We start from the raw sequence: 15,841 nt of genomic DNA, 5'->3' as shown, positions 1-15,841 counted from the left end.
AGGCATTCAATGGCTACACCCAAGATTAAGCTCTCCTTTGGTGAGGGGGCAGGAAAATGCCTATTCTCAATAAAGCTATATTTAAACACCACTATAATACTTAGTTTTGTTCATAAATAGACACCCACTGTATGATACCATGCGCCAGTTTTAAAAAAATTTAAATTTGTATATCTGAATTTATAATTCATGGCTTATGGTAAAGAGATACATCAAATTTGACTACATAATTGGAAAGAACACACAATTTTACATAAGAGAGTACCTTGAAAATTAAATAAATAGTGGCAAAATTACCGAATTTCCTGAAATGTTTGAGGTCTGTAATTTAGCTCACTTTTTCTCAAGAAAAATGTCCACGAAATTTTGGCACTTAAAATTCTCATAACTTTTGAACTACTGATGGTATTTGCACAATTCAAACGGTTTTTAAGCATCTTTTACATAGCCCTTTTCATGCAAGTTGATAAAATAACAATTATCTAAAAAGAAAATATCAACTTGTAATGCTACTCCGAAGAAAACCAAGCAACAGTAGGTTATATATTTGATGGAATTTTATTCTTGACTTCCTAGCGAAGCTGCAAGATGTTGTAATTTTCTGCATTATGCTAAAGTCATGTTTATCCCAGCATCTGAAACTCAGAGACAATATCTTTTGTGTTCCGACTTTTCTAGTCTGACTTCAAACTGTAAACTAAACTAAACTCATTACATGTATTACCAAACTATCTCTTTAAGATATTAACTCCACATGACCAAGACACTGTTTAAACGTTGTCTTAAGGAGAATTGCTTCCCATCACCCTGGAAAATCTCATCAGTATGCCCTGTATTTAAGAATTCATCTCCCTCTCAGTACAAATCAATAAGTCTACTGTGCATCATGAGTAACTGCTGGAATATGTGTTAAATAGAGAACTAATCAACCATTTCAGCAAAAATAACCTTCTTAGTGACACACAATATGGTTTCCGTTCTGCTAGATCTACTGCAGATGTACTTACAGTTATATCTCATAGGATTAGCAAATCTCTCGATGGAGGCTACCTTTCTAGGGCAATGGCTCTTGACATATCAAAGGCCTTTGATAGAGTATGGCATAAAGGTTTACTTCACAAAATCTCCAGCTACGGTATAGCTGGAAATGTCTTCTCAATTATTAAATCATTTCTCTCTGATAGATTCATAAGAGTAGTGGTTGATGGGCAGAAATCAGAAGCTCCTCACAGTATTAATGCTGGAGTCCCTCAGGGGTCCATCCTGGGCCCAACTCTCTTCCTGATCTACATTAATGATCTTCCAAATCACATCCTGACATCATTTGTAGACATTTATGCTGATGACACTACTACCTATGGTAGCACATCTAAGACCGTAAACGACCAAGTTCTCTTTGATTCTCTCTCCTCTGATTGTGAGCAAGTGATACAATGGGGAAAGAGGTGGCTTGTTACTTTTAATGCATCTAAAACCAAGCTTCTCTCTTTACATCATCAATGCTCTGATCCCCATCTGGCATCAATTGAAATGAATGGCTCTCGTCTTGGGGAGGCCTCATGTTTTGACAAGGTTCTGGACTTGACCTTTACTCCTGATCTTAAATGGAACACATACATTAAATCCATTGCCAAGGCTGCTAGAAAAATGATGAGATCCTTCTATCGATCCAGTAGATATCTCACTACTGATCCAATTCTCTATCTATATAAAAGCCAGGTACGTCCAAGGATGGAGTGCTGTTGCCACATCTGGGCATGAGCTGCTAGAAAGGACATCCTGCCTTGATAGAGTTCAAAATAGACTTCATAGCCTCATAGGGGATGTCCTTTTCTCTTCCCTGCAACCTCTTTCTCACAGAAGAGATGTTGTGAGTTTGTCTCTGCTTTATCATTATTTTCATGGCAAGTGCTTGACTGATCTCCAATCTATGGTTCCCCCTCGCCAAACTTTCATAAGAAACACCCGTCTAGCAGAAAACACTATCAATAATTTCCTCCACTCTTTATCTGAGCCTAAATCTAAACGTAGATTCCATGAACGAAGCTTCTTTCTTAGAACCGCACGCCTATGGAATTGTCTTCGGTTTTCCTGCTTTCCAGCTGACTACAATATGGTTGTCTTCAAGTCTAACGTAAACAAGTTTTTGATGAGCTGTTCGATATAAGTTAACAAATTTACCGGATTTCCATTACTAGTGGTTACTTTATTATCTAATGTATACTCTTTAACCCTTATCCTCGAGTGGCCTCTTGTCCTTGATAAGTGGTGATACCTTCGTAAAAAAAATACACACAAATCAGATGACCTACCTCCGTTACCTATTTTGCTTATGTTCTCAATTTTTTTTCAATAAGTTAATATTTTTGGAAATTATTTTAACATAAATAATTTTATCTGCAAATATTTATTTTGCTTTGATAACATTTTTTCTGACATTCTACTTTTACAAATAACAATAACGATCATAATAATAATCGTCCAGCTTACTTGCCGTTGTCTGGTCAATATCTAACAGATATCTGAGTGTTCAAACTTCTATCTTTCAAATGTTGAGTTTGTAAAGCAGTGAAGAACACTAACCCCATCCCCCACAAGTGATCAGTTATCTATGTTATAGTATATCTTTCTTGTTATTCTGGATCTTACTGGGTTCCAAAACAAGAATTCATCTAGTTTGGTGGAATATCCAGCTAAGTGCTGTTACTTCAGGTAACATCACTTGGAGAAAATCCCCCATTCCTTATATGAGCTAATGTATAACTGTGTCGAGGGAATTTTATTTAGGCTTCAAATACTGTTATTTTGATGGTTTGGTCAGTGTTGACTTGTAGAGTGAAGTATCCTGATGTCAGGTTGTCCTGATATAACCTTCTACAGAAAGATCAAAGATATTCGGGATGATGTCTAGTAGGTAATTCAAACTCTCCAGAATAATCTGATTTGTATAGAGAAACATGTTTTAGTCAGAAATGTTTGAAGAAAGTCTTAATAGAGTTGAAGATGAGGACTAATCATGCATCATTACACTTGAAATAACGGATTCAACTAAAATGTTCAATTTGATAAACAAGAATTACAATGTGAAACATTAAGGAGAATTACTGTGGGCACAACTGAAGCTCATTAGCCATGGTACAACGCCCATAATCAGTCATTATGACTTTGTCTTTTGTAAGGTCAACTATTGGGTTCTCAAAATAAAATAAAATGCATGCAATTGGTCAAAAATTCAATCCAAAGATTTCTTCGTTGATTATATACAAAAACTTGCTCTTCCATAGAAGAATGTAGGCCTTTGGAAGAAAATAAAGTTGTCTGAAATATTTCAATATGGCTGAAATTGCATCATCCTCAATAAAAGATTTTTTTTTTTTTTTTGAGTTGCATTCAAGTACAAAGTTGATGGTGGGGGCATATTCCATCATACCTCCATAATTACAAAGCAATTTCTTTGAATTGGTGAGTTTTGTGATTTAAATCAATAATTTTCAGTGAGGATATTCGCCTCAGCTGCTGGTGCTTGATTAACACCAGATGTTTCAACCAATCACAATTCGATCCAACTTTGATACATTTTTTCTCTTTTTTTTTTTTTTTTTTTTTTTTTTTTTAAATTAAAGTAACAGCTTTCATATTAAGTTTTTGAGTTAAATTTATGTTGCAAATTCGGAGACAATGAAGATGACAATAGAAATACTACTTTGTACTATTATAATCTGCCCTTTTTCTCCCTCCACTATTTTACACCAAAACGCTTTTATTCTGTCCTTTTTTTTTTGTATATGAAAAGACAATTAAAATCAGTCTCTCTACATCAATAATCTATCTTGAATATTGAGCATTTTCATGTGGTTAGGATTGTCCTATAAATATTAGTATTAATATTTATATATCCACTTAATGTTTTCAAAATTATTAATTTTGTAACCTTTTATTTCTGAACTAATATATATATATATATATATATATATATATATATAATTATGTATTATACGTTAGTTGAAAAAAACAAGAGGTAACTTGATTATGTAGTAGAGCAGACATCTATTTAATGTAGCCACCTTCAGCATCAGTCTCTGCCTCAATACAGGTGCAAAAATGGGAGCATGCATTTTCCACAAGCACCGGTAGGAGCTCAGCAAATACTCTGCAGATGGTGACAATCGGGCTGCTCTGGTGTTCTGGGAGGTCATGCTGGTGATGTTCTTGATGTATGACTAAACAAAGTAGTTTAGCAGGTTCAGGTCAGGGGGGTAGGGCATGCCAGTGAAAGAAGGGTGCAAAATCATAGCACTCCTTCTGAAGCCAAGCCTGGTTCTCTTTGGACTTGTGGGCTGGTGCTGAGTCCTGCTGTCACACCCAAGATCTGCTAGAAGCCACTTGATTGCATTATGGGATCACCACACTCTTCAGCACATCCAGGTACACTTTTGATGTTGACTTTCAAACAAACTTTGAAGATGTGAAGTGGTATGATGTGGCCCTCACTTGAAACCACACCAATGACTATAATTGTGGCTAGATAGTTTTTCATCACTCTTTTCTGTTATTTGTGGAAATCCAGCGATGCATTTTGAAGGTGCTAGCAATGGTCCTGTTGTCATAACTTAGATCATGAAGAGCATGAGTTGTACAGTGGAGCATTTCCGATCTTGCTTGTTGAACATTGTGTCACTTTCAAATGTGGTAGAAGTCTCCTATCGCTCTTGATATTTGTACACAACTAGCCAACTAGTAGATAGTCTACAGCAAAAAAAAAAAATAAAACCGGTTTTCATCAAATGGAAATGGAATCATGTCATCTTTTTATAGTGCGACAATTTTATTGTACCACTCTGTAGATAAAAACTCTGAGAAGAAGAAAGGAGTTTTGCCGATTGAATGGTGCTGAAGAATCAGTCTATTATGAGACCCTGGTTTTTATCCCAAACCTGGCATCATTAGATTGATGAAACCCGGTATAGTTTTTAAATCTTATAATTTATCTTTTTCTCTCTGTCTGTTTATTTCTCTTTTTTTAAGAGGAAGACCTGGCAATTGCTCAAGATTAATGGAGAACAAGTGCATTTTTGTGCACAACCCATAGCACCATATCATCCTTTTTTATCCTTATTTTTTATGTTTTATAAAATTAAATTTGGGGAATTGAGCTAAAGCATGTATTTAGCAAGTGCAACGAAGTTGATATTTATTTAAATAATTTTCAATAAATTTATAGGTTTCAACTAGTGTTGGGACGATTCCTAATTTTTATACGATTCCGATTCCAGGAAAATATTGATTAACGATTCCGATACCAAGTACGATTCCGATTCCGATTCCTAGGGAATTATTGTTTTGAAATATACCAGGTAGTTTTATACTTATGGTCGGTAGTTCCCAAATATGTTCCCTAACTTTGGAAGAGATATTTTATGTCTACACCGTCGTGTTTTGGTTTAAATAAAATTATTATATAGTAAACTAAACGGAAAAATTAGCAAAATTTATTTTAGAGAAAATTTATTTTAATTAATTGGAATACAGAAAAAAAACAAAGTAAATAGAATTTATCCTTCAGAGCAAAAACAAATAAAATAGAATTTATATAACAGAACAAAAACAAGAAAATTAGAGAATAAATTAACACGATTCATTATTTTGGTCCTCATAATTTACAGATTTAATGAATTAAATAAAAGATATATAGCGGAAGAGAAAGAAAATATATACTAATTAAATATAAAAAAAGATAAATATTTAATTTAATAATTTATAAATGAACATGTGTAATGAAAAAAACAATGTGACATGGCGCCGTAGATACAAAATAACCCTTCCAAAGTTAACGACCATATTTGAGAAATACCATTAATCGAAAGTTTTTGTGTTTTATACCAAAAGGTAGGTATAGCGAAAAGTTACAAGTAAAGGAATTTCAAAAACGATTTTTTGTTTGGCTATTGATAGTTGTATTTGTGACGGCAGTTCTTCAGACCTCCATAATTCACAAAGAGTAGTTAACACCTATTGTTTTTTCTTTTTCATTACTTTTACATGTTGTTTCTAACGTGAAGAATAAGTTTAGCCAAACTAATTTTGAAATAGGGTATATCAAAGGAACACATATAAAAATTATACCACTATAAAAAACAAATGAAATACTAGATAAAATTGAGCAAAAATAGTTACCAAAATTACAGAAAAAGATAAAACAAAACAAAAAATGGTGAAGTTTGTTGAGTGAAATGAATTATCGAAAGAATATTAATTGAACTAATAGAAATGTTAAATAAAAAAAAATGTCACATTTCAATATTTTTTTAATAATTAAATTCTCAGGGTTGTCGAAATTAAAAATTAAGTGATTTTTTTTAATTAGACTTATTTCGAAGCTTGTTACCTTGAAAAATACATTTTAAACCCTGTTTTTTTTTATAAATAAATTGAACAAAAAAACGCAATTAAAAAAATTTACTTGATAATTGAAACTTTAAAAACATTAAACATTGAAAAATTACTTATCTCACAAATTAACGTCCAATAAAGTAGATCCAGTCTTCATACAGGAATTCGGTTATAATAAATATATCTTTCCCAATCTTAAAAATTAAATCTTTTTTTTTTTTTTTTTGAGAGAGAGTGCTTTAAAATCGCCCGGGAATGCCGCCTAAAATTTTAAAGAAGTAAATTTTAGGAGTTTAGTGCCTTTCAAAGACGGTTATCATAATTTATTATCATCCTTTAATTTCCTTTTTTCCTCCCCCACACCTTTCCATGTGGTTCAGTAGTTAACCAGTGCTCCTCCTGTTGCTGTCAGTCAGCTATCTTTACCTAAGTTTTAATTTCTAGTTAAAAGAATTTTTCATGAATAGAATCAGCATTTTTAAAAATTATTTTTTTAGTTGTATATATTGTATTTACTCTTTGAAGTTGAGGAAGGTTAAAAAAATTGGTGACTTAGGCAAAAAAAAAAGACACTGCGATTTCGACCCTAACTAATAAAACTGCTCTGAGTGACTAGTTGGTAATTTTTTTGTTCCTTTTCTTTTTTATTTTGCTCCTCCAATCCATTTGGATGCTTCTGCTTCATAGTTAAATGTTTTAATATGTTGGTTGTGGTCATGTTAGATGGTTTTGTTCCTCGCGATATTTTAATTTGACAGACTTTGCAAAACTTCAAAAAGTTTCCATGCAAGACTTTTTTTTGGACTTTGAGGCCATATTAGAAAATTCAGTTTATCTGTAAACAAATAAATTACTATTAAATTTTGTTTTAAAGCTAGTCACTTATTTGGATAATTAATTGAAAATAATCCGCTAAAAAAGACAAAAAGAAAAAAATATAAAGGGATGGAGCGGTAAATTGTACCAACCAGTAGTTAACAAAAAAAACAAAAAAACTTATAGAATTTAATTTTTGGGTTATGGTTAACTTTCGTAACCCGTTGTTTACAAAGCCATTTGCCGGAAGTGACGTTTTATCTACGGATGGTCAAAACCGTATAGAATGAACCTTTTTTTTATATAAGTTTTATTCAAACAAGCTTTATTGGACTTTTTTTTGTATTTATTAACTGTTTTATTCTTTTTATCAAACAAAAATAGAATTTTTATATTAACATATTATGGACTGTTTTTCAAACATCGAAATTTTAAAATTAGTTTTATTTAAAAAAAAAAAAAAAAAGAAAGACGGTGTTTTTTTTAAAAATTAAATTCTAAACTTTATTTGAATTTTTCAACAAACTTTTACAGAGATAAAAAATAGACTTTATAGATATTAACGAAAAGTCTTTGTTTATTTTAACTCTTTAACAAATTTTTACAGACATAAAAAATAGACTTTATAGATATTTTATAATTTATTTTAAATATATTTAATGAAAAGTCTTTGTTTATTTTAACTCTTTAACAAATTTTTGCCTTCATATAAAAAAATAGACTTTATAGATCTTTTCTAACATAAAATTTAAAATATTTTTAAAGAAAAAGTTTTTTTTTTTCCTTGTTCATGTAGTTAACTCATTACATCATAAAAAAATCGTATCCAATACATTATATTCCCAAAATAATTGCTTTTGATTCGCCGCCGCCAAAGGAATTCTTGTAGATGACTATTAAAATTTGCATCAGGTCCATGAGGGGGACTAGCGACGCTAGTCCCCCTCATGGACCTGAATTTATTTTTGCAAAGACTCCACACCGTCTTTCTTTTTTTTTTTTTTTAAATAAAACTAATTTTTAAATTTCGATGTTCGAAAAACAGTCCATAATATGTCAATATAAAAATTCTATTTTTGTTTGATAAAAAGAATAAAACAGTTAATAAATATAAAAAAAAGTCCATTAAGTTCAAATACAGCCTGTTTGAATAAAACATATAAAAAAAAAGGTTCATTCTATACGGTTTTGATCATCCGTAGATAAAACGTCACTTCCGGCAAATGGCTTTGTAAACAACGGGTTACGAAAGTTAACCATAACCAATTTTTGAAACCAATGTATAAAAGTTTACACAATGAAATGCAAATATGCATTTCTTTTGAATTTTTTTTTTTTTTTTTTTTTTGGTTGACTGTGTTCAATTCACACATGGTTGATGCGGTTCAATATTGCTAAACTATAAGTCTTAAGTAAAATTCTATTTATAAATACTTTTTAAAATGAAATTATTTAATTAATCGTAAATATTATTTAGACATAAAAATTAATTGATTACAACACCTTTAAAAAAATATATATTAATTTCTTTTTCGTTCGGCAAAAAACTGCGTCAAACACTTTTTTTTTAATTTTCAATTTAAAATTCTAGAAAAAAGATTATATTATTCTGCTTTTAATATAATCAAATTCAGGGTTTTATCTTTCTGGAGAAAAAAAATTAAAAAATGGATTTTATTTCAATGAAATTTAAAAAAAACAACTTGACTGAATTCAATTAATTACCCTTAAATTAACGAAGGGGTTATTTAATAACTTTAGGTTTGGAAGAGATAGGTATGGAGTCGGTTTTTTTGAAACATCAAAAGAAGCCGACTACTGTCCAAATTTTGCGAAATAATACAACGTGATCAATTTCATTTTAGAGATATTTCTTTCAAAAGCCTTCTTTTAAAAAAAGAAAAAAAAGTATATTGTTCTATTAAACCTTTTACTGTTTAAATAATTTGACTTTGATCGTTTTATTTTAAGAAAATACAAGTTGAAAAAGCATTTTCATTCACTATTAGAAGATTTGTCAGTAAAAAAAAAACAGTCGCCAAAAAGATAAGCGTTTTTTTTTTGTTTTTTTTACTCGCAATGTAGAGCCCTGCATACTTCTTTTCAAGTTAACTCTTTTGTAGTTTTGATCACAATAGATCTGAATGAATGAACCTTGTAAGGGAAGGGCACTAAGCATTGCCCTGTTAATAATGAATTTCTTTGGTTTCTTTTTATAACATGCTACATTTCTCTCTTGCCGTTAGAAATATCAGGACATTTTTTTCAACATCAGGATAAAAGAATCGTAATGAAGGAATCGGAAAATTAAGGTATTTTTTAACGATGCGATTCCGATTCCGATACCTCCCAAAATACACGATTCTTACGATTAACGATTCCGATTCCAATTAATCGTCCCACCACTAGTTTCAACCCTCTCGGAGCACACCAGGCATTTCTTTGAAATGCTCCAAACTCTCAATTCCATATTATCATTTTTATTATTTTTATTTTTATTTCTATAGTTTTCAAATTCTAAATCAAATATAATAATGTAAACCACTGTATTTCTCTTTTATGGATATCTGACACTTATGTGAATCCCAGAATATTATTGATTGAAATGAAATATACTTATTCAAAATGGTGGTGTGATTGTAAAGAATGTCTGTTTATTTATATTATTTTGACTCTTCTGCAAGGACCCATGGCATAGTGGATAAAGTACTTGGTAAAATTCATTTGTAAAGTTACTCTTCTGGAGGTTGAAGGTTAAATCTTCAGTGCGGACAACACTCAAAATGCAATTGCCAATTACTTAAAATTTCTACCCAGACATGGTTGACAGAATTAAAGCATATTACCTCCGCAGAGTAAATAAACGGTTCCGTTCAAAATTCTGTGCAGAATCCAGAGTTCTACAAGATACACCTGAAGAAGATTGGCGGTTACATCAATTGAAACATTCAAGATGAGAACAGTAGTTTGAAAAGTCCAAATAATCCTCATTCCAGAAAATCAGAAACTTTGTTTATTTGTTCTACTTTCCTGATGATTTTCTTGAATGAATTTTCATTTTATGTTGCGCATATTTTATTAAAATTTAATCTTATTTCAGAAACATTTCTCAGGGAAGATGAATCAACTGAATTTCTGAGCAAAAAAATTCTGGAAGTTACAGAAGTAAGTCTGTTTTTAATTTTTTATACTTGTTCAAAACTTTCATATTTCTTGGCAGCAGAGTACTTTTTGAGGTTAAATATGGAAAGTGGTTGGCCACGTGTGGCTGGTTGTTTATCCGGTCATGATTGACTTGGATGAAAGTGAATTCGAAGCCTGGGGGTCAATCACTCAGAGCAAATTCATTTGTTTAGTAGTTGGTAATTATTAAAAATTGTCAAATTACAGATAAGTGAAAAAGGTGCTATATAATTAAAATTGCCCAAAACAAAGCAAAAAAACAAAAAAAAGAATTCTAGTTATTAAATGATGGTTATCTTCAACAAATAAACGAAAAAAATAAAAATTTATCTTTAGCTGACTTTTGACAACTAAAGATTTTCGTTTACTAGCCAAATAGAAATGTTACTAGCCAAATGCACATGATTTTTGGAATATGACATTTTCGTTCTGTGACGAGTACATACATCATAAAGATTTTTCTGTATGCACAGAATTTTATTTTGAGACTTGAAGATATAAGCATATAAATTTCTTCAGATGTTTTTTAAACAGCCTTCTTTAAAAAAAAAAAATATATTATTCTATTAAACATTTTATTGTTTAATTTGACTTTACTCGTTTTATTAAAAAAAATAAAGTTTGAAAAGACATTTTTTATTCAGCAATGTGCTTTGGAAGATTGTCAGTGAAAAAAAAAAACAATCGCAAAGATAAGCATTTTATTATTTCTAGTTGGCACTTAAAAAAATCACTTACAAATGTGATTATTTCACTCGCAATGTAAAGCCCTAAAAAACAACCCCATACTTAGTAATGTTGAGGTATATGCTGCTTTTTATTTTGTTTCAAGCATTTTTAAGTTAGTATCAATTTTTTTAATTGAACTCTTTAGATCTTATAAATAAAACAAAAACAAGCATTGAATTCATAGAGCTTTGAAAAAAAAATGTCCATCCTCTTTGGAATCCAAACTTTATAAATTTTATATATAAAACTTGATGTTTGTGTGCACGTGTATTCCATATAGAAAGGTTAGAGAGTCTTCATAAAATCTAAAAATGTATTCTTATGTAAAATTTAATGGCGATAATAATGGAAATATTCCCAAATCTTTAAATGCATCTAGAAGGAGGCTATGAAGGAATAATCCCTTTTTAAAACTTTAAATACATCCTATTTTTAATGGTTTAAAGTTTCTTCTTGCTAGTTGTAATATATATTTGTTCTCCACTTATTGGTTGAAATCTCTAGCAGGAGAAATAACAGTTTATACTTAGCGTAAAGCATTAATTAGGATAGAATTTTCTGGATAATTGGTAGCGTAAATATAACCATAAAACTTAAGCACTCTAGTAGCCTTTATTGTTGAAGTGAGCATAATAGTGTTGGGTTAAATGCCAAAATAATTTCAAGACCAGGTTTGACATCTCTGAATGAAAATACTGTCTCAATACAATGAAAAGACATTCAACTCTGTTGATCACACATACATACATACATACATACATGTGTGTGTGTATATAATATATATATATATATATATATATATATATATATATATATATATATATAGTTATTACTACAGGAAGATTACTTTGGTTAGACTTGAAACTTTTTAAAAATTTCGGGAATTAAGGAAACCTTTTAAGAGCAACATTTATAAACTAGCCACAGATGCAGTTTCATTTCATACCTTTATACCATAGCAACATTTGCTATATGACCTCTCTCATATACAAATATTAGCAGTATTTTTATTGTCATCAAAATCTGTGAAATCGCCCATTTTTCAATCAAAGCAATTGATTGCCTGCTCTAGTTGGGGACCCATCATGGTGCACTGGGAGGAAGCTTCACATGCCTCCCTACAGTGACTTAGTTCACAGTACATTGTAATCTACATTGCACTGTAGAGAACTTACTGTTTATTTTATAAAATTAATTTTATAATATAATGGCTTGAATTAAAATTTAAAATGCAAAAGTCAAGTATTATGATTCAGTTGTGATCTAAACAGAAACATTCATTTTGCACGTGTCATATCAAAGAGTCTGCTGTTGGTTTTATATGGCTGGCCTTTCTGCTTGTGTGGTGATAAAACTTCTTAAATGCACTTGTGATGTTAGGTTTTATAAGATGTTAACTTTGGTCAAAATCGTCTGTTCCTTGTTTCATCCGATTTTTTCGATTATTGCTACTTATTAAAGATATTCTAATACAAAACCCATCTAAGAACACTGCCAGATACACAAAATACATTTGTATGTAATTTCATAAAAATCGACCCAGTCGTTTTAAAGTATATAAGGAACTTACTCACACACACACACACACACAAAGTTCCTTTTATATAATAGTAGAAATACCATACAATTTCAAACATATTAGTATATAATTTCATTGTTGTGTAGTTTTTTCTTAACTGTATATGTTTGACCACCCAAGTGGGTACATAATGTTTATAACTTTGATTTGGGCCATATTGCCGATTTGGTAGTCTTCTTTTTCGGTGTTGTGTAATTAATGTTGTGTTCAATTTGTTTTGTGGTCAGACACAGTGAAATAAATGTTTACATACAATGAGGACAGTTTTCACTTTAAAAAATATATTCCATGAACAAAGCTTCTTTCTTAGAACTGCACGCCTGTGGAACTCTGTTCCGTCTGCCTGCTTCCCACCTGACTACAACTTGGATGTCTTCAAGTCCAACGTAAACAAATTCCTAATGAACTGCCCCCTTAAGTAAACACTTCATCAAATCTCCACACTAACGTACTGTACTTGCAATAACCCTTACCCCTGAGTGGGTTCCGGGCCTTGATAAGTGGTGACCACCGTGTAAAAAAAAAAAAAAATATTTTATTGAATTTAAATTGAACTCATTTCCAAGCAAAATATACATGGTCCTATGTCTTTTATGATGATCATCATCATTGGCTCATTTTACATGGTATTATATGTTGGACAGCTTTTAGAAATTAACTTTAAAACTACCCTATCTCTGGCCAGGTCGTTTTCTTTCATTCATTCTTATCACTTCTTCCCATGTTCTCCTTGACCTACTCCTTTCAACTCAACCTGCTATCTTAACTGTTCTACATCTACTAATCCAAAATCTCTCATCCATTCTTTCAATGTGGGCATACAATCAAAGTGTCCTGTTCTACATACATCTCCCTATACTGTCCAGATTTAATCTTCCTTTTTATCTAAACCTGTCTTTAAGACTCGCATTACACATCCATTGTATCATTCTCATATCATTTCTCTCCATGCGATGCATATACTCAACATTTACCGGCTAGGTTGAACATTTATACATCATCACACTGCATACACATACCTGACACACTCTTCCCTTGGTCGATAGTGGTAATGCTTTGGCAGATATTCTCTGCATTTATTCCATCCATTCCTAACTGTTGCAATCACACTAGCACCTGCTCCACCCTGTGATCCAATAGCATCACCGAGATAACAAAACTTCTAAACAACCTCATTATCTTCACCATCCAAATATTTCTCCACAGTTGAGTACTCTGGCATCTCCATGGTCTTACATTTTGTTCAAATCAATTCTGCTAGTCCTTCAGTAAAACCACCCAAAACCATTTATGTCACATAACCAATTTAATCCGATTACATGCCTCAGTGCCAGGGGCGATCATGTACGGGGGAGGGGGTGGGAGAGAGGCAAAGCATTAAAATAATGAATCTATTATTGTATCATGACCCTGTGTCATGCTTTTCTGTTGAAAAAATCCTTCCAATTTCAATCACTTTGATAATACCTACATCCAACAACCTGCAAATATCATTGACCATTCAAAGTTTGTCATTAAAAATGGCTTTAAAACTTAAGTTTTATTAGTTAAATCGAGTTATCTAGAATAATCTTAGTTGTTGCTTTTAACCTGTCCTCAGCCATTCCTTTGACCATGTGTGAAAAATACAATAAATAAAAGATAACTTCAAAAGCTACAATTTCAAATGATTAAAATAAGTTATGTTTTTCTACACTTCTCAGTTCAAAAAGCATTCAGCTATTTTTTATTTAATACAGTATTTCTGTAATTAATTTAACCAAATGTTAATTAAACAAACTAATATTACCTTTGGCACCAATCATAGTGTTACAAACTCTACAATCAGCTAGAAACTGGTTGAAAAACAGATAAAAAGTTGATTGATTAGCTTAACAGTAAAAAAAAGAACTCGTAGTTAGATTTTTTTATAGGTGGCATTCATTTATATATGATGATATTAACTCCTTTAAGAAGAAAGACTTGAGAAAAACGAGAGAGTTTGAGCTGAGATTTGTTAGTGTTTATTGCATTGTTGTTGAAGAGGAGATTCATTCAATTTCCCATGGGATTACAAGTTCCATGTACTTACTCAATAACTTTCTAGACATTTTCATATGGGAATTTTTATTAATAGTATACACATGAAACTCTGATCCCCTTTGAAGTAATCTCCTCTGGCTGCAATACACTTGGTGTACCGTTCCAACAACTTCTGGTGCTCGATTCATGCAGGGTGGTCCAAAAGCAGTTTGAAGCATTCCATGTGTTTCTGTGACATTTTTTCCTCGTTGAAAACAGAATTTTATTGGATATCCCTCTTCTAAAAGATCTTCATGTTCAGATTGCATTTTTGAAATTCACCAGCTGTGACAATCAGGCTTTAGTAGGGTGTATTCCAATTCCTGCTGTAGATGTTCATTTGAACCTAAAATCATAAAAATTGGTCAGTCATCTCCTAGTATGTATAGCAATAACAGACTGAATTTTCAAGAGTCTATGACAATTTTAAATGCCTGTATAAAAAAGTTTGGAAACTTATTGAAGGCACCTCGTATATAAAATAGCATTAAAATTCTTATTATCTTCATGAATATCTTTACAATACCAGTTTCAAGAGTTTTCAAGTTAGCATTTTCACTCCTAACTAGCAAGGTGCACAAAATAACACTTTTTCTTCTGTCTTCATATGTAAATATAAAAGTTTTAGATTGATTACCAAAGATATTTTTTCTATGGCACTGTCAAGAACTTGTATGATAAGCACAGTATTTCTAGTTAACTTTGAAATACAATGAATATTCCAGAAATATGCGTCCCTTGTCATAAGACAGATTACTTGCCACTGCTTTATATAATGGCTTTATATACACGGCATAATCACAATGACACACTGATTTAAATAATCTGAAAAGGGGTTGATATGCCATAAAACAAAAATAAATACTTCTGTAAATCTATAGGAGTATTTATTTTTCCATTCTGAATTGAGAACATATCAAATAAAGAATTCAACATCAAAGCAGCAAAGATTTAATGAAAAACTTAATTTCTAACCAATAAAATTCACTCTTACGCAAACCAATGCCTTTGAATTGAGGACCTTTTAAACTCCATAAATATGACTTGTCATTTTTTGTCTAGGAGCAAAGTGTAGTATCTATT

At 31.3% G+C, this 15,841-nt stretch overlaps 1 protein-coding gene across 2 annotated transcripts in view; it reads left to right on the top strand.

The window, feature by feature from the left end:
- Window positions 1–15,841, top strand: part of LOC145292087 (cyclic AMP-dependent transcription factor ATF-6 alpha-like) — a 169,730-nt gene that overhangs the window by 77,184 nt on the left and 76,705 nt on the right. For both annotated transcript variants that reach the window (XR_013869546.1, XM_080138163.1), the window contains exon 2: window positions 10,307–10,371. Coding sequence is in view for 1 of the 2 variants with exons in the window: in XM_080138163.1 (XP_079994289.1) it covers window positions 10,307–10,371 (65 nt within the window). In the remaining variant the exon portion in view is untranslated. The remainder of the gene's footprint in view (window positions 1–10,306; window positions 10,372–15,841) is intronic.

This window comes from Euprymna scolopes, chromosome 13 (genome assembly GCF_053919585.1).
Source record: "Euprymna scolopes isolate OS-2025 chromosome 13, ASM5391958v1, whole genome shotgun sequence".
NCBI lineage: Eukaryota > Metazoa > Mollusca > Cephalopoda > Sepiida > Sepiolidae > Euprymna > Euprymna scolopes.
This window is presented reverse-complemented; position numbering and strand designations above follow the sequence as displayed.